Here is a 26,341-nt window from a genome sequence, read left to right as displayed (position 1 = left end):
TGGGGTCGGGGTCCCGGGGCAGCCGGGCCAGGGCGGGGTGGGGCCCGGAGCGCCCCCTGCCCGGCCGGCCGGACCGCAGAGGCAGCACGCAGGCCCGGACGCAGACGCCCCTGCGGACCTGAGCGCCCCGCAGGCTGCTCCTTCCATCTGAGACTGTCCCGGTGCCGGCAGGAGCAGGCAGCATGGAGGGTGAGCGACCCCGGGGCTGGGGCGGTGCGGGGTGCTGACTGAGGAGCAGGGGGCCACGGGAGAGGAAGGAGGGCTGATCATCCGTGCTGCCCAGAACCTGTCCCAGCGACAGAGACACCGAAAGAGGAAGACCTGGGGATCCCTTTATATCCACGGTGTGTCTGTTGTGGGTGGATGGGGGAGAGCGACAGAGACCTGAGAGTCCTCTATGTCTATGGTGTGTCTGAGTGTGAGTGAGTGAGTGTGTGTGTGTGTGTGTGTGTGTGTGTGTGTGTGTAACAGAGACTAGACTTGAGAATGCCTCTGTGTTCCCGGCAAGTGTGTGCCTGTGGGTGCGGGTGTGGTGGCTCCTATTTGGGAGGCTGAGACGGAGACAGAGAGAAAAAGAGAGATAAAGCTGAGAGTGCCATTTGGTCCGTGGTTTGTGCGTGTATAACAAGCACACAGTCCCTCACACCTGAACAGAGGCTCATTTGAAACCAGATGAGGACAGCTTGGTTATTAGATTTAGGGGAATTGTCACCAACTTTGCTTGCAGGGGTGGGAGTAGTAGAGGAGATAGAATTCTAGAAGCGATCACCATGCAGAGAGAATTTCTCTCTGGGAAAGGGGAGGTAAGGACCTAACCTTCAGGAATTTAAGGGGCAGTGGCACAAGGCACAGGCTGCTTGCTCCAGCCTGGTCAAGTGGAAGTCAGGACCCCTCTGTGAGCCTGTATTTAGGGAGTGAGGCTTATGCAAGGAAGCTGGATAACGGAGGGCTGGACCTCTCAGGTCTCTGAGATGGTGCCCAAACCTTTCCGTGCCACCAGTTTCTCATCTTTTGAATGGAGGAGCTTGTATTCAATTGGCTTCACAGGGTGGCCAAGAGCATGAAAGAAGACAAAGGCGCACCAGGAGGAGAAGCTGCTACCAGAGGTAACAAAAGCCCGACATGCTGGCTGCCTTCAGGAGTGAAAGAAGGCTTTAGAGGAGATCATGTGAGGCTGCCCTTTGCAGCTTTCCCGAGAGCCAGGGTTTGAAAGGCACACAGGGATGTGAGGAGGAATGTGTGAAGAGGATGAAGCTGGGAGACCAGCAGGTCTGGAAGAACAGTGCGAGTAAAACGCTGAAGCCCCGAGGTTGGAGTGGGGCATCAGCAAAGAGCTTTTGAAGTCTAAGCAAGGGCCAGGAGAAGGAATCAGCTCAGAGCTGGGGGCAGGAGACCACGCAGGGCAGGGCATCACACTGCGAAATAAAGGGCAAAAGGAGGAAATTGAACCGCAAGATAGGAAAGCAACGGGAAGAAGGCGCCCCCCACCTACAGTAAGTTCACACTCGACACCCAGACACAAGACAGCCCAGGGAGGGAGGGTCATTTGCAGATGTAATCGTTGCCTAGAGGAAATTACAGAGAATGAAAAAAGTGCCAGAGAACTGAAGCTGGGCTTATGTACTGATGTAAAAGGGAGGGGATATGATATCTTTTATAAACCTCTAAACTGCTAAGATTAATGTTGAATCTATTAAAATTCCAGAGAAAATGATGGAATGCATAATGAACACTTAGCCAATAAAGCAATCACATAGCTCAGAGTTTTTCAAAAGGAACCGTCTGGAGCTGGGTGTAGTGGCGCACGCTTGTAATCCCAGTGCTTGGGAGGCTGAGACAGCAGGATCGCACAGGTTCGAAGCCAGCCTCAGCTACTGAGTGAGGTTCTCAGCAACTTAGTGAGACCCTGTTTCCAAATAGAATATAAAATAGGTCTGGGAGTATAGTCTGGAGGTAGAAAGCCCCTGGGTTCCATCCCCAGTACCACCAATAAATAAATAAAAAATAAATAAACAAATAAATAAAAAGGGAGCTGCCTTGCACACTTGGGAATCTGTGTGCCCGAGCATGCTCACCAGTGCAAAGTTGGAAACCATCTAGATGCCTGTAAATTAAGTAAATTAAATAAAAGATTATCCCCTTTATGCAAAATCACGTGGAATTATTATTGGAGAGATGTTTATAAAATACATATGCAAAGAGATAGTCACAAGCATCTTTATTTTTTATTTTTTTATTTTTTGTGGGTCTGGGGATGGAACCCAGGGGGATTTGACCTCCGAGCTACACCCCCTACCCTATTTTTTATTCTTTATTTTGAAACCGGGTCTCACTGAGTTGCAGAGGGCCTCACTAAGTAGCTGAGGCTGTCCGCGAACCACCATCCTCCAGGTTTCAGCCTCCCAAATGCGGGGATTACAAGCATGCGCCACCACGCCCGGCTAGTCACAAGCATCTTTATTTGACTTTTCCAGCTTCTGAAAATGTACCCAAAGACAAAGACTTGGGTATAGGGCATTCATTTGGAAACCGATGAGAGGAAGAAGAAGTGAGGAAAGGAGGAGAGTGAGACAGGAAAGGGGAAAAAGGCAGGAAATAGCTTACCTAGTGTGTGAGGCACTGGGTTCCTTCCCCAGCACTGCCTAAAAAGGAAGGAAGGAAGGAAGGAAGGAAGGAAGGAAGGAAGGAAGGAAGGAAGGAAGGAGTAATGAGTGTATTAATGAACTAGTTTTAGCTGTGGGCAGCTGGGGTTCCATATGCTAGGGACGATGGGAGAAGAGTGCAGAATGCCCTGGTGATTTTCCCCACATGAGATGAGTTGCTGTTTTTGCCCTTCCCGCTGGTTGAAAGTTCCTCTGCTTCTTCAGTTCTGAGTTGTTCCTGTTTGGGGGTTCAGAGAAACCAATGCCAAGAGGCCCCCGGGTGCAGGTTTGCTGGGGCAGTGGCAGTGCAAAGGAATGTCCACCCTGGCTAAAACCTTTGGGCTGAAGGAGGTCTGCAAATCAGCTTGGCCACAAGGGCTTGCAGGTTAGATTTCAGGGATGTTTACTGTCTCTTTTGTCATGCTCACCACTGTTTTACAAGCATGTCTTTTTAAATAAAAAATGAAACAAAACAAGAAATATTTTCAGAGCCCAGAATATAGCTCAATGGTAGAGCACTTGCCTAGCATGTGTGAGGTCTCGAATTTGATGCCCTGCACTAGGAAACAAAACTTTTTTTTTTTTTTAAATGTAGCATTCATCAGTAGCTTGTATAAATGCTGGTCGAAAACAATTCAGGCTAAGCCTACCAAATTTCCTTTTTCAGACTGAGTTTCTGAAAGGCAAAAAGAATTATAGTGGTTCAATGGGATCCTGCAAAGATCTTTCATGAAAATCTTGTGACCTGTTGAGAGCTGTGGGAAGGATGCTGGAGGATGGACAGTGAAGGTTTTATTAATACTTGATAGCAGTCTCTGGGTTCCTGAGAGGAAAAATAAGAGGCATGCTTATCAAATCTGCGGTTAGGAGACATAACACCCACAGGGCAATAAATTCAGGATTTCAAGTCGTCAGGACATACTGAAATGCTGGGTTGAAAGCAAGAAAACAAAATGTAAATGTACACAAAATGTAAGGTCCTGAGTTTAGGTACAAAACACCGGGAGCCTCTTCCTGCTTCTGAAAATGTACCCAAAGACAAGAACTTGGGTATAGGGAATAAATTTGGAAACCGATGAGAGGAAGCAGAAGTGAGGAAAGGAGGAGAACGAGACAGGAAAGGGGAAAAAGGCAGGAAATAGGTGCGTTAGGCCAGGGATGAGGCTCAGTGATAGAGAGCTTACCTAGCGTGTGAGGCATTGGGTTCCTTCCCCAGCACTGCCAAAAAAGGAAAGGAAAGGAAGGAAGGAAGGAAACCAAACCAGAATCAGAGTTGAAGTAAGATAGTTCATCTCATTATCCAGCTTAAGTGTATGTGTGTGGTGACTGGAAATAGGGCCTGGAGGGGCCTTTGAGAGCCCAGAAGCCTTCTCTTAAGCCTTAAAACAGATTCTGCCATCTACTGAGCCCCTGCATAGTTGGCATCTGAGCAGTAACCCATCCACCTGCTCCCCTGAGCCCTGAGTGTGGTGTAGGTCCTAGGATGAGTCAGCAGGACAGCAAATGGGCTCTACTCCCCAGTCCCATCACGGCCCCAGCACTAGGTAGTGGCTTCCTGGGAGCCCCTGGTGGCCTGCACAGCTGCCTATCCAGCCTGGAGCTCTGTGGTTGAGAGAGACCATAGCACAGTGAGTGAAACTGTCACCCTGGCTCATTTCTATCAGTTGTACTTAAGACAAACATAAGAGAATTCCATCTCTTCTCAACAGCTTTTTTTTTCCCCTCTCTCTCATTACCAACCATCAAGAGCTTTGCATTTTCTGATTTAAGGTTTGACTCCTTTTGAAATGCCCAAAGAGACAGACAGCACTGCGAGCTCTTATGAGTCATTTCCTCAGCCATGTGAAGAAATTTATCAAAGTCTTTCCTAAACAAGATCCTGCTAAGGATGGGGAGAGAACATAAGTAACCGGGGAGTGCGGATGCTGAGACTCTGGGTGGTGGTGCCTGGCTGGGAAGCGGTAGGTGGAGGAAGAATGATCCCAAGGGGTTAGGTGTCCTCTTTCATTACTTCTCAGATGAGCCCAGACTAGCTCTGGTTCTTCCTCTGGCCACTGTTTTTTTTTTTTTTTTTTTTTTCTTCTTCTTCTTCTTCTTCTTCTTCTTCTTCTTCTTCTTCTTCTTCTTCTTGTCTTGTAAAGTCTTTTTTTTGTAATAATTTTTTTATTGGTGCACTGTATTCATACATCATAATGGTATAAAGAAAATACTTTTGTAGACATACATGCACACATCGCCCAGTTAGCCCCCACCCGATCCCCACCCCGTTCCCTCCCCATCCCTCCTTCCCACTTCCAGCCAAAAATTTTCTACCCAGCAAAACTTTCTATCAAATTAGATGGGGAAATAAGAAGCTTCCATGACAAACAGAAACTGAAGGAATTTATGTCTTCAAAACCAGCGCTAGAGAAAATACTCAAAGAGATTAACTACAAAGAAGAAATAGGTAACATACACCAGAACCAGAGAAACAAGATTTTCCATCCAACAGACAACTAAGATTGGTTATCTGTGGAGATTCATTATTTATGTTAGTCTTTTACCTATCTCTAAATTGTATTGTTTGCTTTTATTGTTGCTAATTTTTAGGATTTCTAGTTGGGATATTAATATACCTTCAGATATAGCATTTGGAAATATTTTATCCCATTCTATCAGTAACTTTTAACTCTGTTTACATTGTCTTTGGATATACAATATTTTTTTATTTTTTAGGGAGTTTGTTTACCCTTCTGTTGCCTGTGCCATTGAAATCATAACCAAGAAATCACTGCCAATTTCAATGTTGTGAGGTTTTATGACCCAGATTTTCTTCTAAAAGTTTATAGTATTAAGATTTATATTTAGGTCTTTTATCTATTTTGAGTTAATATTTGTATATGGTGTTAGGTAAGGGTCCAATTTTATTCTTTTTCATGTATTATTTTTCAACAATATTTAGTTAAAAGATTATTATTTCCTCCACCAAATGTTCGTGGAAACCTTGTCAAAAATAACTTGACAATATATGGAAGAATTTATCTCTAGGTTTTTATTTAACTCCAATGGTTTATATATCTGCCTTTAGAACAGTACTACACTATTTCAATTATTGTAGCTTTATATGGTTTGAAATCAGAAAATATACATCTTCTAGCTTTGTTCTTTTTCGAGATCATTTTGGGTATCTAGAGTCCATATTCTATATTAGAATAGATTTTTTTCTGAAAAATAAATAAATAAATGTATGATAGTTTCACCTAAAAAAAAAAAAGAAAGAAAAAAATATTCTCTGGTAAGAAAGAAAGCAAAAAGAAATATTGAAATGTTATCTTTAAGTCATCAAAAGCTTGGTATCAGACAAATGAAACTGTTATGTGAGATTATCATTTTTAATTTTAGATAAATTGCTATAACACTAGATGTTTTCTTCTTCTTTGGACAAGTATTTAGTTGATACATGCAGTGTTCATGGTGTCAGCTTTGTAGCAGGAGCCTCAGGGAGGCAAGGACCCCTCCAAATCAAGGATCCCTAGCTGCTGCTAATGGACACTGGAGGTGTTTGTCGATGACTAATGGTACTCAGAGAAAATGTGAGAGTGGGAAATAGCAGAGCCAGAGTAGGAACTTAAAGTCATAGAAGATCCCTTCTTATTTGATGCCCCAAACCTAGAATCAAGCAAATGGGGGCTTGCCATTGCTGCACCATATATTCTAAGAATAAGTTTCTTTGTCTTTGAGCTTTGATTTTCCTGTGACATGAAAATAATTCTCAGCCGGGCGTGGTGGCGCACGCTTGTAATCCCCGCGCTTGGGAGGCAGAGACAGGAGGATCGCGCAGGTTCGAAGCCAGCCGCGCGCGCTGGCTTAGGAGACCCTGTTTCCAAATAAAAATGTAAAAATAGGTCTGGGAGTGTAGCCCAGAGGTAGAAGGGCTTCCAGGAACCCCAGTACCACCAAATAATAATAATAATAATAATAATAATAATAATAATAATAATTCTCCTTTTTGAGCCGGGTGTGGTGGCACATGCTTGTAATTTCAGCATTTGGGAGGCTGAGACAGGAGGATCATGGTTCATGAACAGCTTCAGCTACTTAGTGAGGCCCTTTGCAACTCAGTAAGACCCTGTTTCAAAATAAAGAATAAAAAATAGGACTGTGGGTGTAGCTCAGAGGTAGAATGCCCCTGGGTTCCGTCTCCATCACCACACACACACACACACACACACAAAAAGAATTCTCCTTTTCTTGTCAGAGATAGCTCAGTGCTGTGTAGAATGTATTTCAAGAGCCAGGCATGGTGGCATATGCTTGTAATCCCAGCATGTGGGAGGCTGAGACAGGAGGATTGAAGTTTCAGGGCCAGCCTCAGCTACTTAGTGAGGTTCTCTGCAACTTAGTGAGAGCCTGTTTCAAAATAAAGAATTAAAAAAAAAATAGGGCCTGGCGTGGTGGCGCACGCTTATAATCCCCGTGTTTGGTTGGGAGACAGAGACAGGAGATCGCGCAGGTTCGAAGCCAGCCGCGCTGGCTTAAGAGACCCTGTTTCCAAATAAAATACATAAAATAGGTCTGGAAGTATAGCCCAGAGGTAGAAGGGCTTCCAGGAACCCCAGTACCACCAAAATTTAAAATAATAAAATAAAGTAAATAGGGCTTGGGGTGCAGCTTGGAGGTAGAATGCCCTTGGGTTCAATCCCTAGTTCTCCCCAAAAAAAGAATGTAATTTCAACAGTAATGAAAATATTTATAGCAGAGTAGTCTAAAGCTAAAGCAGTACTTGGAGGAAAATCTGTAGTCTTTAGAACCTATGTGAATTACCAACATTAATTAATCATCTCTGCATTCTAGGTCATGTGCCAGGCAGCTAGCATTCTAAGCGGGATTGGCCATGGCTTTTCCCCCCTAAGGCACATTTATTTTAGTGGAAGGGAAAACCCCTCTATACCTGGCCGAAATGGGAAGTGAAATGTGACAGCACTACGGATAGGTTGGATAGGCAGACGCTGAAGAAGCGGCAGCCATAGGTCCAGAAAGGGTGCTCCAGACCACAGCTTTAGCTCTACCAAGAGCAAGAGAGAAGACAAGCCGGGCATGGTGGCGCCCATTTGTAATCCCTGCACTTGAGAGGCTGAAACTGGAGGATCAGTCTCAGCTACTTAGTGAGGTCCTTTGCAACTCAGTGCGACCTTGTTCCAAAAATAAGAAGGCTAAAAAAACAATAGGGCTGGGGTGTAAGTCGGAGGTTGAATGTCTCCGGGTTCCATCCCATTGCTGGAGAGAGAAAGAGAGAGAGAGAGAGAGAGAGAGAGAGAGAGAGAGAGAGAGAGAGAGAGAGAGAGAGAGATATTAAAACAGAGCCTCAAGTCGGTCGTGGTGGCACATGCTTGTAATCCTAGCATTTGGGAGGCTGAGACAGGAGGATCCAGGTTCGTGGACAGCCTCAACTACTACTTAGTGAGGCCCTTTACAACTCAGTGAGACCCTGTTTCAAAATAAAGAATAAAAAATAGGACTCGGGGGTAGCTCGGAGATAGAATGCCCCTGGGTTCAATCCCCAGTACTACAAAAAACAAAAAACAGTCTCACTAGATTGCTGAGAGATTTGCTGCCCTTGAACTTGCATCCTCCTGTCTCAGCCTCCCAAGTCCTGGGGTTACAGGTGTGTGCCACCACACTCTGCTTTACCCTCGCTTTCTAAGGTTGGACATTTCTTTCAATGGACTGAGAATACAGACTCGATATGTGATAAAGGCAATTCAGTTTTCACTGAGAGGGAAATGACCAGTGAAGACCAGAATCTTTTCTGAATACAGGTTCTAGTGGGTAAAACTGAGGAAAGCAGAGAGCTTCTGGGGAAACAAGGTAAAAGACTCCAGATAAGACAAGGAAAAGCACAAAAAAGGAGGGGGGGGGCTTAGTCAGGAGCCTCTGTTGGCTGCCCCGGCAACTTGGCCTTAAAATCTTTGGCCTTTTCCAACCCAGATGGTTCTTGGAAGGCCACCTGCTCCTGCTCACCAAGAAGGCTTGCGAAGCCCATGCTGCTGTGCCGAGTGCTGAGAGGCGGGTGTGGCTCTGTCTGTGGGAGGGCACTGGGGGTTGCAGGCCTCAGGAAGCTCCTTGCTCCTGGATCCTCGCCACAGCACCTGTACCTCCTAAGCAACTGGCCCAGGCTTGCTTCCTTGGGAAAAAATTCAAATGAGTTGGCACATCCCTATGGCCCCTAGGCTCCCCCACGGCTGCCTGGCAGATGACTATGCGTTGCCGATGTAGCCCATGAGTGTGTGAGGCCCTTTATTTTTATTTTAATCTTTTTAATCTTATGTGCTTCTATTGATGCATTACAGTCTCACATAACGTCAATCACATTGACAATGGCATACGTGCACACAACACTTGACGCGCCCTCCCCAGGAGGCTCTTTATAATTTACTCTGAAATCCCTCTGAGCCTGATGACAAGCCCATTAGGTGGGAAAAGGTGAGAAGCCCGTGTCACCCACAATTGAGAGCTAAGGAGGACCTGTAGATGAGCTGGACCTCTCCGGTTCACACAGGCATACAAAGGGTGACAATGGGGATTAGAGACCCCCATCATCAGTCCCTGACCCCCCCAAAATAAGTATACTTCTCATCAAAACTGTATAAGTGCAGGCGTGGTGGCGCACACTTGTAATTCCAGTACTTGGGAGTCTGAGACAGGATGATCGCAGGTTCACGGCCAGCCTCAGCTACTTAGGGAGACCCTCTGCAACTGAGACCATTTCAAAATAAAAAAGAAAATAGGGCCAGGAGTATGGCTCAGAGGTGGAATGCCAAGACACAGAGGTTGCAAGCAACAGAGACTGGAGCTGCTTCACATAAGCAACGGTGGGGATCTACTGGAAGGGGCTGGGTAGCTCATTCCATGGGAGGGGATCCTGGGTTCCTAGGACCCAGAGTCCCATCCCAGACAAAAGAGGTCAAATTTGCCATCCTTTAGCTAAGGGTGGGTGCAGAATCCGGGTAGACGGTTCCTCAAAAGCGGCATACAAGGAGGACTGGCTTCCCAAGGGAGAAGTCACCATGCTGGAAAAATAATAATGGAGGCCAAATGCGCCAAATCTCCCGTGCTTGGTCTTCCCTTGAAAATATGTCAGGTATTGAGTATTCTTTTTTATTATTTATTTATTTTTTGTTTGTTTTTGCAATACTGGGGATTGAACCCAAGGGCATTCTACCTCTGAGCTACACCCTCAGCCTTATTTTTTATTCTTTATTTTGAAACAGAGTCTCACTAAGTTGTGGAAGGCCTCACAAAGCAGCTGAGGCTGGTTGCAAACCCATGATTCTCCTGCCTCAGCCTCCCGAGTATTGTCGTTACAAGCGTGCACTACCATGCCCGGCTTTGAATATTCTTTGAGGGAGAAGATCCAGCAATTTCAAAGGCGATAAATTCCTTCTGGACAGGGACCATTTTGTAGTGTTTCAAGAGAAAGTCCTGGCAAAGTTCATGGGAGATGAATTAAAATGCTGGGGTTTTCCCTAAGTTGCTGAGGTTGGCCTCGGACCTGCGGTCCTCCTGTCTCAGACCAAGTACCTGAATTACCTTAGCTGGGTGCGCCAACACCACACCCAGCTAAGGGAGCTTTTTTTTTTTTTTTTTTAAATAAGAGTGCCTAAACACCACTGCCAAAATTCTGATTTATTTGGTGATAGTATGTGTGCATGGGGAGTGTACATTGTTAAAAGGCAATTGATTTTGATATGAATCAGGGTTGAGAAACATTGGCTAATGTAGTCAGTATTTAATCACACACACAAAAGTTTCCTTCTGATTAGAAAACTCAATTGCAAGTTATAAATAAAAGGAAATAAAAATCAATAAAAGAAACACCACCCCTTGTGGACAAACATCGTTAATTTTTTTTTTTTTTTTGAGGTACTGGGGATGGAACCCAGGGGCATTCTACCTCTGAGTGACGCTCCCAGCCCTATTTTTTATTTTATTTTATTTTATGTTTTGGTGGTACTGGGTTTCCTGGAAGCCTTTCTACCTCCGGGCCATACTCCCAGACCTATTTTATTTTTGGAAACAGGGTCTCCTAAGCCAGTGCGGCTGGTTTCGAATCTGCGTGATCCTCCTGTCTCCGCTTCCCAAGCGCGGGGATTACAAGCGTGCGCCACCATGCCTGGCTTTATTCTTATTTTGAAACAGGGTCTCACTGAGTTACAAAAGCCTCACTAAGTAGTTGAGGCTGGCCGCGGACTGTGATCCTCCTGTCTCAGCCTCCCAAATGCCGAGATTATAAACCTGTGCCACCACGCCCGGATCCAAACTTTTTTTTTTTTTTTTTTTTTGTGGTGCTGGAGATGGAACCCAGAGGCTTTCTACCTTTGGGCTATACTCCCAGACCTATTTTGTATTTTATTTGGAAACAGAGTCTCACTAAGTTGCTGAGAGCCTCACTAAGTAGCTGAGGCTGGCTTCGAACCTGTGCAATCCTCCCGTCTCAGCCTCCCAAGTACTGGGATTTCATGCGTGCGCCACCACGCCCGGCTAACATCGTTCATTTTTAAAAAATTCATCTGCAGTTCACACAAACACACATGCTTTTATACAAAACAGGGATCTACAATACATACATACATATATATATATATATATATATATATATATATATATGCACACACACATTTTGTAACTGTTGCAACCCATGAGCAATATTTTCCCCCATGCCACTACACCTCATCTGATAAACATCTGACTGGAATCTCCAGCCTGGGAGTGGGTCCCTTGTTCAGTGCTGGATGGATGAGCCTCGCTGAGAAGGCTCAGTTGATTGCCTGCCCCCTGCAGTGCACAATCACAACCAGAACTCCCTGAGCACTTTTCATGTTTGCCAATCTAACTGATGAAAAGGTTAACCTAATGTCCTTTTTAAAATGCCATTTCTTCCATTACCAATGAGTTTGAACTTTTTGGTTCATGCAGTCATTAGCCATTTGTCCTATTTTTGTGTGTGTGATTTTGCCCTTGGCAGCCCTCAAATGATGTTCTTTAGAGGATCCAGTGCCAGAATTCACCTGAAGGTTCTCAGGAGTGGTGATGCATGGGTGAATCCAGGTCTTGGATCTGTGGCTGAGCTCCCATGTGTTACCAGGAGACACCAGCAGGTGGCAACAACGACGCCCTTATCTGCTGGAGGGCTGTGAACTCAGGGGTATGCCCAACTCCTTTGGGACTAAGCCCCTTCCTTTGGAATTGCTTTTTTTTCTTTGTGGTACAGGAGGTGGAACCCAGGGGCATTCTACCTCCAAGCTACACCCCCAGCCCTAGTTTTTATTCTTTTACATTTTTGAAATAGGGTCTCACAGAGTTGGAAAAGGCCTCACTAAGTAGCTTGGGCTATTCACAAATCGTGATCCTCTGGTCTCAGCCTCCCAAATGCTGGAATTACAAGCATCTACCACCATGCCTGGCTTTAGAATTGCTTTTTTCTCATTCATCTTTCGGGTGTAGAGAGCCCCAGGCTAAGAGTATTGTAAAAATGCCATGCTCGCATCCATTGTATAATCAAACACTCTTAGGACTGTTGCTACTAAGCTGGCCTGCATTGAGTGCCCAGTGCACCCATGTGCTCCAAGCTCTCTTCACATGTCATCTGCTTTCCAATAAGAGGGTCACTTAACTATTTTATCTGGTTTTTCTTTGTAGTACTTGAGATTGAATTCAAGGGGGTTTCTCCTCTGACCTATACTTCCAGCCCTCCTTCCTCCTCTTCCTCCTCCTCCTCCTCTTCCTCCTCCACCTCCTCTTCCTCCTCCACCTCCTCTTCCTCCTCCTCCTCCTCTTCCTCCTCCTCCTCCTCCTCCTCCTTCGTACTGGGAATTGAACCCAGAAGCATTCTACCTCTGAGCTACATCCCCAGACCTATTTTTATTTATTTTTTATTTATTATTATTATTATTTTTTGGTGGTACTGGGGGTAGAACCTAGAGGCTTTCTACCTCCGGGCTATACTCCCAGACCTATTTTTTTATACTTTATTTGGAAATAGGGTCTCACTAAGTTGCTGAGGGCCTCACTAAGTAGCTGAGGCTGGCTTCGAACCTGTGCGATCCTCCTGTCTCAGCCTCCCAAGCGCGGGGATTACAAGCGTGTGCCACCTGCCTGGCCTTTTATTTCTTATTTAGAAACAGAATCTCACTAAATTGTAGAGGGCCTCAAAAAGTTGCTGAGGCTGGCTGCGAACCTGCGATCCTCCTGTCTCAACCTCTCGTGTCCTGAGATTAGAAGTGTTCACCACCATGCCTGGCTCTTATTTTTATTCTGAAACAGGGTTGCCAGACATGGTGGCACATGCTTGTAATTCCAGTACTTGGGAGGCCAAGACAGGAAGATCATAGGTTTGCAGCCAGCCTCAGCCACTTAGTGAGGACCTCCACAACTTAGTGAAACCCTGGTGTAAAATAAGGAATTAAAGATAGAGCTAGGGGTATAGTTTGGAAGTAGAATGCCCCTGGGTTCAATCCCCAGTACCCAAAAAAAAAAAGAAGAAAAGAAAGAGAGAAAGGAAGAGAAGAAAGAAAGAAAGAAAGAAAGAAAGAAAGAAAGAAAGAAAGAAAAGTCTTGCTAAATTATCATGTGCTGATTCAAACCTGTAATCCTCCTGTCTCGGTCTCCCAAATACTGGGATTACAGGTGTGTCCCTCCGCATCCAACTCCTCCATTTTAGCCACGAGGAGTCTGGTTCCAGAGGTGTGCCATGACCTACCCTAAGTCATAGCCAGGAAATATGTTTCCTTTTTTTTTTTTTTTGAACTGGAGATTGCACCCCAACCCCACCTTTCAGTGACCTGGAACCTGATTGTGGAGATCATCATAGTGGCCCTAGAGAGAGCCACCGTCACATACTGAGACCTCCAGGAAGCTCCTCCGGTAGGGGAATGGCTTAATTGGGTTCAGCAGATGAAGATTTTACAGGACATAGCCACAAGGGCACCTGTCGGCTCCCAGGAAGGATGAGTGTAGAGTGTTAATGAGGCACTGGCTGCTGCCTGGAGCTCAGGAGGTGAGCAGGCTAGTCGAGGGGATTGCCTGGAATTAGAAGGAGCATCTCCTCCTTGAGGAAGGATCTGTGTACACTGGAAGCTGGGCTAAGTCTAAGAGGCAGATGCTCAGGCTCGGCTGAGGCACTAGAGATGGGCAGCGCTGCTCGTCGACACTTCCCTGGGATAGACTCAGGAAATGACCAAGCGAAGAAGGGAGTGGGGGAAGCAGAGAGGCTGGAGTCTAGCCTGAAAGGGTCTAGCAATTTCCTCTGCCCATCCACACCCACAGACGTCCCCAGTCATGAGGACTTCTTCAGGGTTGATTTTGAGGTTCAGCAGGGTGAGCTACCTGGAGAGTGATCCCAACAGGCCCTGTGATCCCACGACAAGTGATGCCTTTCCTGTTTTTTTGTTCATTTGTGTCTGTGTTTCTGTTTTGTTTTGTACTGAGATTGAACCCAGGGGTGTTGTTCTATCTCTCTGCCTATTTATTTATTTATTTATTTATTATGAGACTCGACCCACCCAAGGGCATGCTACAGCTGAGCTAGACCCTCAGGCTTAATTATTTTTTATCTTGAGACAGGATCCTTCTATGTTGCCCAGACCTGGCCTCAGACTTGCCACCCTCCTGCCTCAGCCTCCCGAGTAGCTGGGGTTAGAAGTGTGTACCACCATACTTGGCTCCTGGGGCTTTTTCTGGAGGACCTAGAGAAGGCCTAAGGATGGCTTTCAAAATGGCATCACCTGCTTTGAGCAGGACCCTGTCACATGGCTCAGGATCCATTCTTCCTTCCTTCCTTCCTTCCTTCCTTCCTTCCTTCCTTCCTTCCTTCCTTCCCTACTTCCTACAAATATTTATGTGCTCCATTAGTGGGACGTGTGTGTGTGTGTGTGTGTGTGTGTGTGTGTGTGTGTGTGTGTTACTGGAGATTGAACCCAGGGGTATTCTACCTCCGAATTCCACCCCCAGCCTTATTTTTTTATTCTTTACTTTGAAGCAGGGTCTCACTAAGTAGCTGAGGCTGGTTGGGAGCCTATGATCCTCCGGTCTCAGTTTCCTAAGTACTGGGATTTTAAGTGTGCACCACCACACCCCACTTAATTATTTATTGAACAGTTTCTATGACCATGCACTGACAAGATGCCAGGGACACTGCCACCAGCAAGACAGAAGAGGTCCTTGCTCTCCAGGAGCTGACTTTTAAGCATGAGTTGGGGGAAGGGACAATAATCCTGAAAACAAATAAAATATGAACAGATTGAAACATAAAGAGAATACTGTGAGAGATATTGGAGGCGCATCTACTTTAAATTATCAAGTTGGACTTCTCTGGAAAGACATTTAAGCTGAGAGCCAAAGGAGGGGAAAAGCACAGGTGTAAGGGCCGAGAGGATGTCAAAGTGGCCCGAGCATAAGGGACATGGGAATGAGCACTGCTAGAAGCCGGGGAGCTGTCATCAGGGATCAGATCACGCGGCCCGTTGGAGGCTGTGATCAATCATGACGGTTGTGTTTATTTGTGTGTGTGGTGTTAGAGGTTGAAGCCAGGGGCATTCTACCACTGAGCTACACCCCAGACCCCTTTCATTGGTGCATACCACCACGTCCAGCTGTGGGTTGTATTTCAAATGCAATTGGGGTCTAGGCAATAGTCATTAGTGGCCACTGGAACTTTAAGTGAAAAGCTGATGGGGAGCTTGACAGTGGGGGATCACACTGACATCACCACAGATCAAGCTTAGCATCACAAGACAGAAGCTGATCAAGCCTCGAAATCTAATTCTTGATTACAGGAAACACGGCACAGAGTGTGTAAAATATCATCACAAGGAAGCAATCAGCAATATCCAGTCTGCCGGAAATTCTACAAATAATCCAGCCTCCATAACAAATTGCAGAGGGGAAAATGAACACGGGAGTAACCTGTAAACTGAGACTTAGGCACCACAACAACCAAATGCAATATGGGAAGGTGGTTTATTTCATAAAATTAACCCTATTAAATCACACTTGCTGATCCAGACCCCTTTGCAGTGGAATCTTGCTGTTTTATCAGAGTGTGGAAGCTGTTTCTCCACTGGCTTGAATCTGGGCTGCCCTTTGGTCTGCTTTGGCCAACAGAATGTGGAACAGGTGGTGTGAAAAATTCCAGCCTATTACTTCTTCGGTTTCTCTCTCAGAACCCTGACAGCACCATTCTCTGAAGAAACCCAGTCTGGCCTCCTAGAGGATGAGAAGCCATGGGGAGAACCGAGACATCCTAGCCAGTAGCCACTGACCACCAACTACGTGAGGGAGGCTGTCCTGGACCTTCTGGCCCCATTCAAGCCATCAGATGGCTGCAGCTTGCATGAGGGATCTCGAAAGAGACCTGGAGGAGGACCACCCAGGTGCCAGCCATGGTGCCATGCCACTGGGGTGGTTTTTACCACATAATAATAATTAAAGAAACAAAAACATCATTTGGACTCTCACTCACACAAACTACTTTTAAAAATTAAGAAACAAGCTAGGCACAAGCCTATAATTCCAGTACTTGGGAGACGGAAGTGGGAGGATCTCAGATTCAAAGCCAGTGGATGGTAATTTAGCAAGACCCAAAATAAAAAGGGCTGGGGCTGGGCATGGTGGTGCACACTTGTAATCCCAGCATTCAGAAGGCTGAGACCAGAGGATCGCAGTTCGTCGACAGCCTCAGCCACTTAGTGAGGCTCTTTGCAATTCAGTGAGACCCTGTTTCAAAATAAAGAATAAAAGCCAGGCATGGTGGCACATGCTTGGAAGGCGGAGACAGGAGGATCGCGCAGGTTCGAAGCCAGCCGTGCTGTCTTAAGACACCCTGTTTCCAAATAAAATATAAAATAGGTCTGGGAGTGTAGCCCGGAGGGAGAAGGGTTTCCAGGAACCCCAGTACCACCACCAAAAAATTTAAAAAATTATAAATAAATAAATAAATAAATAAATAAAAAGGGCTGGGGATATAGCTCAGTGGTAGACACCCCTGAGTTCAATCCCCAGTACCACATACCCACACACAAAAAAATTATAAAAATTTTTGAGAATTTTGGATGTTGGATGGTAGATACTTGATAATATTATAGCATACTTGTTAATTATATTAGGTATGATAATGATGCGATCACACCTTAGGGTTCTTATTTTTCAGAGACACGAACTGAATATTTGTAGATAAAATAAATGATGACTGTTATTTCTTCCAAATAATCCAAAAAGAGTGGCAGTATGGATGAAACAATTTTGGCCATGGGAATTCTTTATACTATTCTCTCTTGCAGTGGTTTATTCAACTGTTCAGTCTTAGATATGTTCACTTTAATTACCTCTCTTGTACATGTATGACATTTCCTATAGTCTAATAAAGATGTCTGAGTGCAACTGGAAGCCCTTGAAAGTCGTAAGCGAGGAGTATCATCATCTCTTACCATGTACCAGAGCTGTCTGGCTTCTTTAAGCCTACCAGCAGGCCCCCCACCACCAGAGTGCCCCCTGTGGCCCCTGCTGGTCCCCACAGCCCTCGTGGTGCCAGCTCATTGGCCCTGCTCCCCCAGGTGTCTCAAGCCCCAGGTCCCAAGCCTCTAGCAGGCCTCCTGGCCAGTGGCTGAGCTCTAGGTACAACAGAAAAAGACTCCACAGAGACTCTCCGTCCCCTGGAATGGGACACATTCAGTCCCAGAGGAAGACAGGAGGAAAGTTTGTGAGACAACATCTGAGTCACCACAGCTAACGACTTCCCAGAAGAGCTGTGGTCAGACACTGTGCAGCTCTCTTTGAAACACCTCTGGGGAAACACACACTCAAGCCTGGTCCTGAGTCACACACACAACGCCGGGCCACCTCTGCTGGAGACTCACTGTGGGACAAGCGGCCACAAGATGCTGCTCCCACCTTCAGACCTGTAGGTTTGAGGAGAGGGAGCGGTGCCTGGCAAGAGCTAAAGCCATGGAAGAGGGGGTCTTAGCCCATTGTCTGTTGCTACAACAAAAATACCAAGACCCAGTAATTTATAAAGAATAGGAGGTTTCTGTTTGTTTGTTTTGGTACTGGGGACTGAACCAAGGGGTGTTCTACCCCCAAGCTACACCTCTAACTCTTTTTATTTATTAATTTAATTTTTGTGGTACTGGAGATGGAATCCAGGGGCATTCTACCTCCAAGCTACACCCCCAGCCCTATTTTTTATTCTTTATTTGGAAACAGGGTCCCACTGAGTTGCGAAGGGCCTAAGTATCTGAAGCTGTCCTCGAACCGCGATCCTCCTGTTTCAGCCTCCCAAATGCTGGGATTACAAGCGTGCGCACCATGCCCAGCTTTTATTTCTTATTTTGCAACAGGATCTCACTAAGTTGCTAGGGTCTCACTAAATTGCTGAGGCTGTCCTCAACCCTGTGATCCTTCTGTCTCAGCCTCCCAAGCACTGGGTTTACAGGGGGTGCATCTTCTGCCTGGCTTAAGAATACAGATTATTTAGCTCATGGTTTGAAGGCTGGGAAGACTGAGAACATGGTGTCAGCATCTGGCAAGAGCCTCATGTTTCTTCCTAGCATGATAAAGGCATCACACGGTGCAACAGAGCAAGCATGCTAGCTCAGGTCTCTTTTCTTCTTATACAGCCTCTAATACCATCATAGAGGCCCCGCCCTATGACCTCCTCTAACCCTAATTACCTCCCAAAGGTAAATACTATTACTATATGATTTTGGGGATTAAGATTCCAACACACAAACTTTTAGAAGATACATTCAAACCATAGTGAGGAGTCACTCAACAGGATTGAGCTGTGCCCGTGGGCAGGAGGGAGACGGCTGTTGGCAGAATAGGGCCAGGAGGGAGGGAGTCAAAATACTAACTCCCTGGCCTTTCTCATCTCCTGCCCTTCTGTCTGCTCCAGCACCTCTCAGTGGCTGAACCTAGCCGGAAGCCGAAGGGCAAGGGAGCCTGGGTAATGTGGTCCTTAGAAGTTAGAGTCCAGCCAGGCATGGTGGATGTCATCCCATTACTTGGAAGGCTGAGACAGAAAGATTGCAGGTTTGAGGCTGGCCTCAGCAACTTAGTGAGACCCTCTACAACTTATTGAGACCTATTTCAAAATATAAAATAAAATAGGGCTGAAGGTTCAACCCCCAGTACCACAAAAAGAAGAAGGAGAAAGAGAAGGAAGAAGAGGAGGAGGAGGAGATGAAGAGGAGAGTCCTTCTGAAGTGCAGAGTGAGGCCCAGAGCATGGAGCTGGATGGGGTTGGAGAGAAGTGTTGATGGAGAATAACCAGCATTGGGGAAAGAGCCCTGGCAGGATGGGTGCGGGATAAGGGTTGGAGTGCTCTTGAGTTGGAAGTTGTGAATTGGTGGTGCGTCCAGGTGCCTTTGGAGCTGAGCGGTGATCAGGGCACTGGAGTATGCTCAGGGTGCGGCAGGCGGGAGGGTCCCCTCTCTAGTAGTAAAGTAGGTCATCTCTTCTTTGCCTTCGGTCCTGACTCCTATGTTCCCTTGCTCCTAGGGGAGCCCTCCCAGCCTCCCAATGGCAGCTGGCCCCCAAGTCTGAATGTGAGTGATGCCGAAGCCACCCCAGCTGCAAACCTCACCTTCTCCTCCTACTACCAGCACTCCTCGCCTGTGGCGGCCATGTTCATCGTGGCCTATGTGCTCATCTTCCTCCTCTGCATGGTGGGCAACGCCCTGGTCTGCTTCACTGTGCTTCGGAACCGGCACATGCGCACCGTCACCAACATGTTCATCCTCAACCTGGCTGTCAGCGACCTGCTGGTGGGCATTTTCTGCATGCCCACCACCCTGGTGGACAACCTCATCACTGGTGAGTGTGGGCAAGGGACAGCAGGGGTACCCCTGCCCCCCACTTCTGCTCTTGAGTCCAAGCTTGAAACAGAAGCTTGGAGACAGAGATCACTGCCAGATGCCATTGTCTCAGACTCCCAAGAGGGTATTGTGGCTGAGGGATTAGACGCAATGAATTAATCATTTTCTTTGTGCCAAGTATCATGTTACTTATGCATTATTTTAACTAATCCCTGCAGCAATCCAGTGAGGCGTGCTTTGTTATTATCCTCATTTTAAGGGTGAGGAAACATGCTCAGAATGAGGAAGGGACTGATTCATAGTTACACAGCTTCTGAGTGTCGTGGCTCATGTCCTCACGCCCCCATTTTTAATCACTATACCTTTGGTCTCACTCTCCCAAGTAGCTCCCAAGGGCAGAACTAGTACCAGTGGGAAGAAGTATTAGGGAAACAGGTTTCCTCTGAATAAGGATCTAAAAAACCACTCATTTAAACTATTCTCCCAAAGAAGTAGACCTGTCCTGTAGATAACAAGCTTCCTGTTACTGAGAGTGTCAAGTAGAGACTGGTCAGGCCCTTAACAGGGATTTATAGAAATTATTTAAACAAAACCAGACCATCTGTCCTCTAAATTCTTGCCCGTGCCTCCTGCAGATGTCAGAATGTCCCCACCATCACTCACATACTCTTGTGATCAGCCTTTCTTGTTTTAGAATCCGGGTTCCATGGACTCCAGGTGGAGAGGGATGGGTTTCCCAAGCTGTGGAGACCCCTGCTGGTCTGAGCTTGCAGATTCTGAGCTCAGAGCTCCCAGCAGCTCCCAGGGGCTCAGACAGCTCCCCCATCTGGAGTGACTCACCTGGCTTTGGCCAGAGGCAGCCACAGCCCATGTTTCTGTAGTTTCTGGAACCCAGGAAGTGGGGCCAGGGCAGAGCCAGCTCTCCTCGGCAGTCCTAGCCCTGCCTGGTGGATTCCCTGATTCCCTCAGGAATGCAAAAACCATGCATCCTTCATCTTCCAACACCCACCCCCCACACACATGCACTCATAAACATGTTTAGAGATGCTCACACATACGTGCACATAAACACCCAGTCAGCAGTGACTAGTAAGGCCACCAGCTGGGCACACTGGTGTCTACCAGTCCTTTCACACACCTGCATTTTAAAAATTGCTAGGACAGGCAAACAGTCACGTGATTCAATAGAAGATACCAAAGGGACCCAGTGAAAAATCTGCCTTTCTCCCCTCTCCTCGGTCTTGCAACTCTTCTCCTGGGAAGATGTTTCCAGTTTTTTGTATCTTTTTCTAAAAATATTTTATTTAGTGTGTGTGAGTGTGCGTGTGCATGTGCGTATGTGTGTGTGGCAATAGGGATTGAACTCAGGGGCATTCTATCTTCAAGTTACCCTGCTTTATATTTTATTTTGAAACAGAGTTTTGCTAGATTAATGAAGGTCTCACTGTTTGCTGAGTCTGTCCTCAAACCTGCCATTCTCCTGTTACAGCCTCCCAAGAACTGGGATTACAACAAGCATGTGCCACCATGCCTGGCTAACATTTAATTTAAATTCAGGCAAATTAAAGGAATGGTAACTTTCCAAACAATCAATTTTATGCCTAGTTTCCCTGCCTCTGTGTTCAATCTCTGGTACAAAAAAAAAAAAAAAAAAAATATATATATATATATATATATATATATATATATATATATACACACACACACATACATATATGTTATGTATATTGTAAATAAAATTTATTAAAATAATTTTTCTAAGTTAAGATTTTATATTAATAAAGGAAGCCAGACATGGTAGCACATATTTGTAATCCCAGCATTTGAGAGGCTGAGATAGGAGGATCGAGGTTTGTGGCCAGCCTCAGCTACTTAGTGAGGCCCTCTGCAACTCAGTGAGACCCTGTTTCAAAATAAAGAATAAAAAATGGGGCTTGGGGGTATAGGGTTTTGTACTGCAAATAAAATAAAATAAAATAAAATAAAGGAGTTTCCCACTTTTTTTCCCAAAACTGTTTAGAATTGCAGTTGTATGATTACACTACAATTTATCTTTCATGGTATTTAGCTTGCTTCTAATATAATTCTGCAATTAAATAAAACTTCACTCCCTCCCTCCCTTCTTCCTTCCTCTCTCTTTCCCTCCCTCCCTCTCTCCTTTCTTTCCTTCCCTCCCTCTTTCCTTTTTTTCTTTCCTTCTTTTCTCACTCAACTGCAGAGGGTTGAATTGTTCATGCTACAGTTTGGTTTTTTTTGGTTTTTTTTTTTTTCTGTGTGTGTGTGTATGCGTGGTTCTGGGGATTGAACCCAGGGGCATTGTACCTCTGAGCTACATCCCCAGCCCTATGTTTTATTTTCTTTCTTTCTTTCTTTCTTTCTTTCTTTCTTTCTTTCTTTCTTTCTTTCTTTCTTTCTTTCTTTCTTGTAGCACTTGGGGTTGAACCCAGAGGCTTTCTACCTCCGGACTATATGCCCAGACCTATTTTATATTTTATTTGGAAACAGGGTCTCAATATGTTGCTGAGAGCCTCACTAAGTAGCTGAGGCTGGCTTTGATCCTCCTGTCTTGGCCTCCCAAGCACGGGGATTACTAGCGTGCGCCACCAAGCCCGGCTTATTTTTTCTTTTTCTTTTTCTTTTCTTTTCTTTTTTTTTTTTTTTGTGGTACTGTGGATGGAACCCAGGGGCTTTCTACCTCTGGGCTACACCCCCAGACCTATTTTATATTTTATTTGGAAACAGGGTCTCGTAAGCCAGCTGAGGCTAGCTTCAAACCTGTGCAATCCTCCTGTCTCAGCCTCCCAAGTGCGGGGATTGTAAGCGTGCGCCACCACGCCCGGTTTATTTTTTATTTTGAAACAGGGTCTCACTAGGTTGTGGAGGGCCTCACTAAGTAGCTGAGGCTGGCTGTAAACCCAAATCCTCCTGTCTCAGCCCCCCAAGTACTTGGATTACAAGCATGTGCTACCATGCCTGGCTCATGCTACATTTCATGGACCTATCTGACCTTGTCGTGAAGCCCCTCACTGTTGTGAAGTTGACTCGGGAGGTTCTACCACTGAGCTATATCTCAGCCCTTTTTATTTTTAATTTTGAGACAGAGTCTCACTAAGTCACCCAGGCTGGCCATGAACTTGATCCTCTTCCCTCTGCCTCCCAGGTGGTTGGGATTACACCCAAGTTGTCAAGTTTTGATGAAAACAGGCATATGGCTACCATCACAATCAAGATACAGAAAATTTTCATCACAAGAAGCGCCCCCTTGTTCTTTTGCTGTGGCCTCTCCCTCCGTCCCCTGGCACAATCAATGCTTTTTCTGTAAGGACAGAAAATAGAGTTTGGCTTTTGCAAGAATATCATGTAAATAGAACCATACAATGCATAACTGAATATGGGTAGCTAGTTTGTTTTTCTTTTATTTTGAAATAATCTAAATTAAAGGAAATTTGCAACACTAGTAGAGAGATTTCCACGTACTCTTCTTTTGCCTTCCCCGAATGTTAATATCCTAAATAACCTTAAAATAATGAAGAAAATTAGAAAATAAGTATTGATATACTACTAACTAAGCTGAAGACTATTTGAATTTCACTAGTTTTTTTTTCCACAAATATTATTTTTAGGGGCTGGAGCTATAATTTAGAGAGACATAATACTGAATGTTGAAGTTCCAGATGATCAAAATCTCTAAATTAGCATAAGATCCCAAAATCAAAATCTGAAAAATATCTGGGCATGATGGAACACACTTGTAATTCAAGTACTTGGGAGGCTGAAATAGGAGGATTACAGTTTCAAAGCCAGCCTTGACAACTTAGGGAGTCTCTCTGCAACCTAGTGAGACCCTGTTTCCAAGTAAGAAATAGAATTGGGCTGTGGGGTTAGCTCAGAGGTAGAATGCCTCTGGGTTCAATCCCCAGTGCTACAGAAAAATCTGGAAAATATTCTTGAAAAATTCTGTAGGCCCGCCTGGCGTGGTGGTGCTATAATGCCAGTACTTGGGAGGCTGAGACAGAAGGATCACAGGTTAGAAGCCAGCCTCAGTAATTTAGTGAAGCTCTCAGAAACATAGTGAGAGCCTGTTGACCAATCTCAGAAGTTTAGCAAGACTCTCAGCAAGACCCTGTTAAAAATAAATTAATTAATTAAATGAAGAGCTGAGGGTATAGCTCAGAGGTAGAATGCCCTGTGTTCAATCCCTAGTACCACACACATACACAAAAAGACACTTATTCACATTCGTAAAAGGAAACTTATTTGAGAAACACACACAAAAAATGGCAATCCTATGAAGAAGCTAGGATGGAAATAGAAACAAAAGGGCATGGAGTCAGATGAGGAGGAAAAACACAGTAGAATAGTGGAAGGAGACTGGAGGAGGGGGCAGTTCAAGTGCTTCTGTCTTGCATGAACGTTTCACTCCAGCCTCTGTAACATGGATGGGGGAGAGAGCGGGTGGGATGTGATGGGAAACAGACCAAGAGATGTGCGTATGTAAGAATGTCTCACTGTGATGTATTATCACAATGCCCCAATGAAAGGATGTATAAAAAAATGACGGCCCACTTCAAAGGCTACTTTACACAATACAATTGGCAGTAACAACACACACAGTTTTGCAAGCATACACACTGAGGTCTACTACTGACTGCTGCTGCATGGATAGTTTTGAGCAGATGAATCATATTCATAAAAGTAGGTCAAAAGCAAAATGTATAAACACGAATCACTAAGCCTGGTAATGATGTGTACCCCAGCTTTATGATGACAGTCATTTTGGTCATTTGAAATATTATGACAGCTCCATGTGGTGGTGCACACTTGTAATCCCTGTCCTTGGAGGCTGAAACAGGAGGATTAGGGCTGGAAGTAGAATGCCCGAGTTCAGTCCCTAACACACACACACACACACACACATACACACACGCACGCACACACACACACACAAGAGATGATAGACAATTTAAGTGTTGTGGCTCGATTGATTCAAAGCCATGGATTGCGGCTGCACATGCAGTCAGCTAAAGAGATAAGCTCTTGAGAAATGTCATCCTTCACACATGCAAATGTACGAATTGGCCAGGTCTTCATTTACTGAGGACATTTCTTTTTTTTTTTTATAATGCAAAAGTTTTTATTTTAAGATGCACTCTGGGCATTAAGACTGTGGCTAATACATTGTGATAACAGCATTTAATTTGTTATGAATAAAGTTGTGGAGTAGATGAGGTTTGATCAAAGACACATTTTAACCACCCAGGCGGTCCACAGTACAAAGCACATAATCCAAGTACCAGCTCTGACACAACATTTGATTCAATTAGTCCATCTGAAGGAAACTAATCAGGGAGAGTGTGTTGTTCCCGGAAAGCCATTGTACAGAAACGGGGAGCCAAGCTTCTGGCCTCTGTGAGACAGTCCATGACATCTATATTTCCATCTATCATGCTATTACATTTGGGTGCATTAAGCAGATGTGCAGCCTATTGTGCATGAAACAGCACATTGGCCGTTCCATTTAGATTGACTAATGCAGCCTTGAATGAGTACGTGGCTCTCAAGACTTCTCTCCAGTGATTCTCACATACATGTCACTCTGATTATAAGGATGCAGGCTTAGTTTTTAGAATTGTGGGCATTTTTTTAAATTTATTTTTATTGGTGCATTGTAATCATACATCACATTGGAATACAAGACTTGAGAGGATATACAAGCACATATCATCCAATTAGCCCTCATCCACTCCCCATCCCATTCCCTCCCCCTCCCTGGATCCCATGCTTGTTTAGTGATTAACTTTGATACATTTGTTTATGTACCTCCTGAGTTTTAAAGAGGCTCCATCCTCCCCTATTCCATACCCTCTGATTGGTCACCTTAGTTGCTTCACTATAGGGCCCTTTCTATAACTCGACCACTTCCTGTTGCCCCTTTCCTCCTAGTTATTGCTGATTAGGGGAAGCATCTGGTTTTTATTTTCTGCGATATTTCTCTGTGCATGCCACGTTGCAAGTACCGATCCCACTCTTGACGGCCCCAGTAATGGCCTGGCTACCCGGTGAACTGATCCAGACCTTGCTGGCTCAAGCAGCGGCCTTGCCTCATGAGAGGCCCCAATTCTGGCCTCGCTGGCCCCCACACCGGCCTAACCCCTCGGCTGGCTCCGATCCCAGCCTCGGTGGCCCCAGCACTGGCCTTGCCTCACGGCAGACTCTGATGCCGGCCTCACTGGCCCCGGCACCAGCCTAACCCCTCGGCAGGCTCCAATCCTGGCCTCGGAGGCCCCAGCACCGGCCTTGCCTCATGGCAGGCTCCGATCCCGGCCTCGGAGGCCTTAGTAGTGGCCGTGCCTCATGGTAGGCTCCAATCCCAGCCTCACTGGCCCCGGCACCAGCCTTACCCCTCGGCAGGCTCCAATCCAGGCCTCAAGGGCCCCAGCACCGGCCTTGCCTCACGGCAGACTCCGATCCCGGCCTCGCTGGCCCCCACACCGACCTAACCCCTCGGCAGGCTCCGATCCTGGCCTCGGAGGCCTCAGTAATGGCCTTGCCTCAAGGCAGGCTCCAATGCCGACCGCTGGCCCTGGCACCTAAGCGCTGGCCAGCTTTTAAGATCATTAACTATATTTTGAAGTCTTGCGTTGCAATGAGTATCTACTTGCTTTCTTTAAGGGCATGTCTCTCCACTGAGAGTACATTAGCATTCATTTCCTATAAGCGGATCTTCTCCACCTAGTGTACTCTGACTTACACATTCATCTCCTCTGGAAACACCCTCCCAAACACTCAAAATAATGCTCAGCCAGATTTCTAGGTATTTGTTTTGCCTGGTGTGATGCAAGTATCTGC

General features: G+C 45.7%; 1 protein-coding gene across 1 annotated transcript in view; it reads left to right on the top strand.

Moving 5' to 3' along the window:
• Positions 1 to 363: 363 nt before the first annotated feature.
• NPFFR1 (neuropeptide FF receptor 1) overlaps positions 364 to 26,341 on the top strand; it is a gene marked incomplete at both ends in the record, with an annotated part of 33,711 nt that continues 7,733 nt past the window's right edge. The window contains 2 exons of the mRNA XM_080694818.1: positions 364 to 418; positions 19,176 to 19,490. Coding sequence (XP_080550944.1) covers positions 364 to 418; positions 19,176 to 19,490 — 370 coding nt within the window. The remainder of the gene's footprint in view (positions 419 to 19,175; positions 19,491 to 26,341) is intronic.

The sequence above is a fragment of the Muscardinus avellanarius genome (genome assembly GCF_963383645.1).
Source record: "Muscardinus avellanarius genome assembly, chromosome: 4".
NCBI lineage: Eukaryota > Metazoa > Chordata > Mammalia > Rodentia > Gliridae > Muscardinus > Muscardinus avellanarius.
This window is presented reverse-complemented; position numbering and strand designations above follow the sequence as displayed.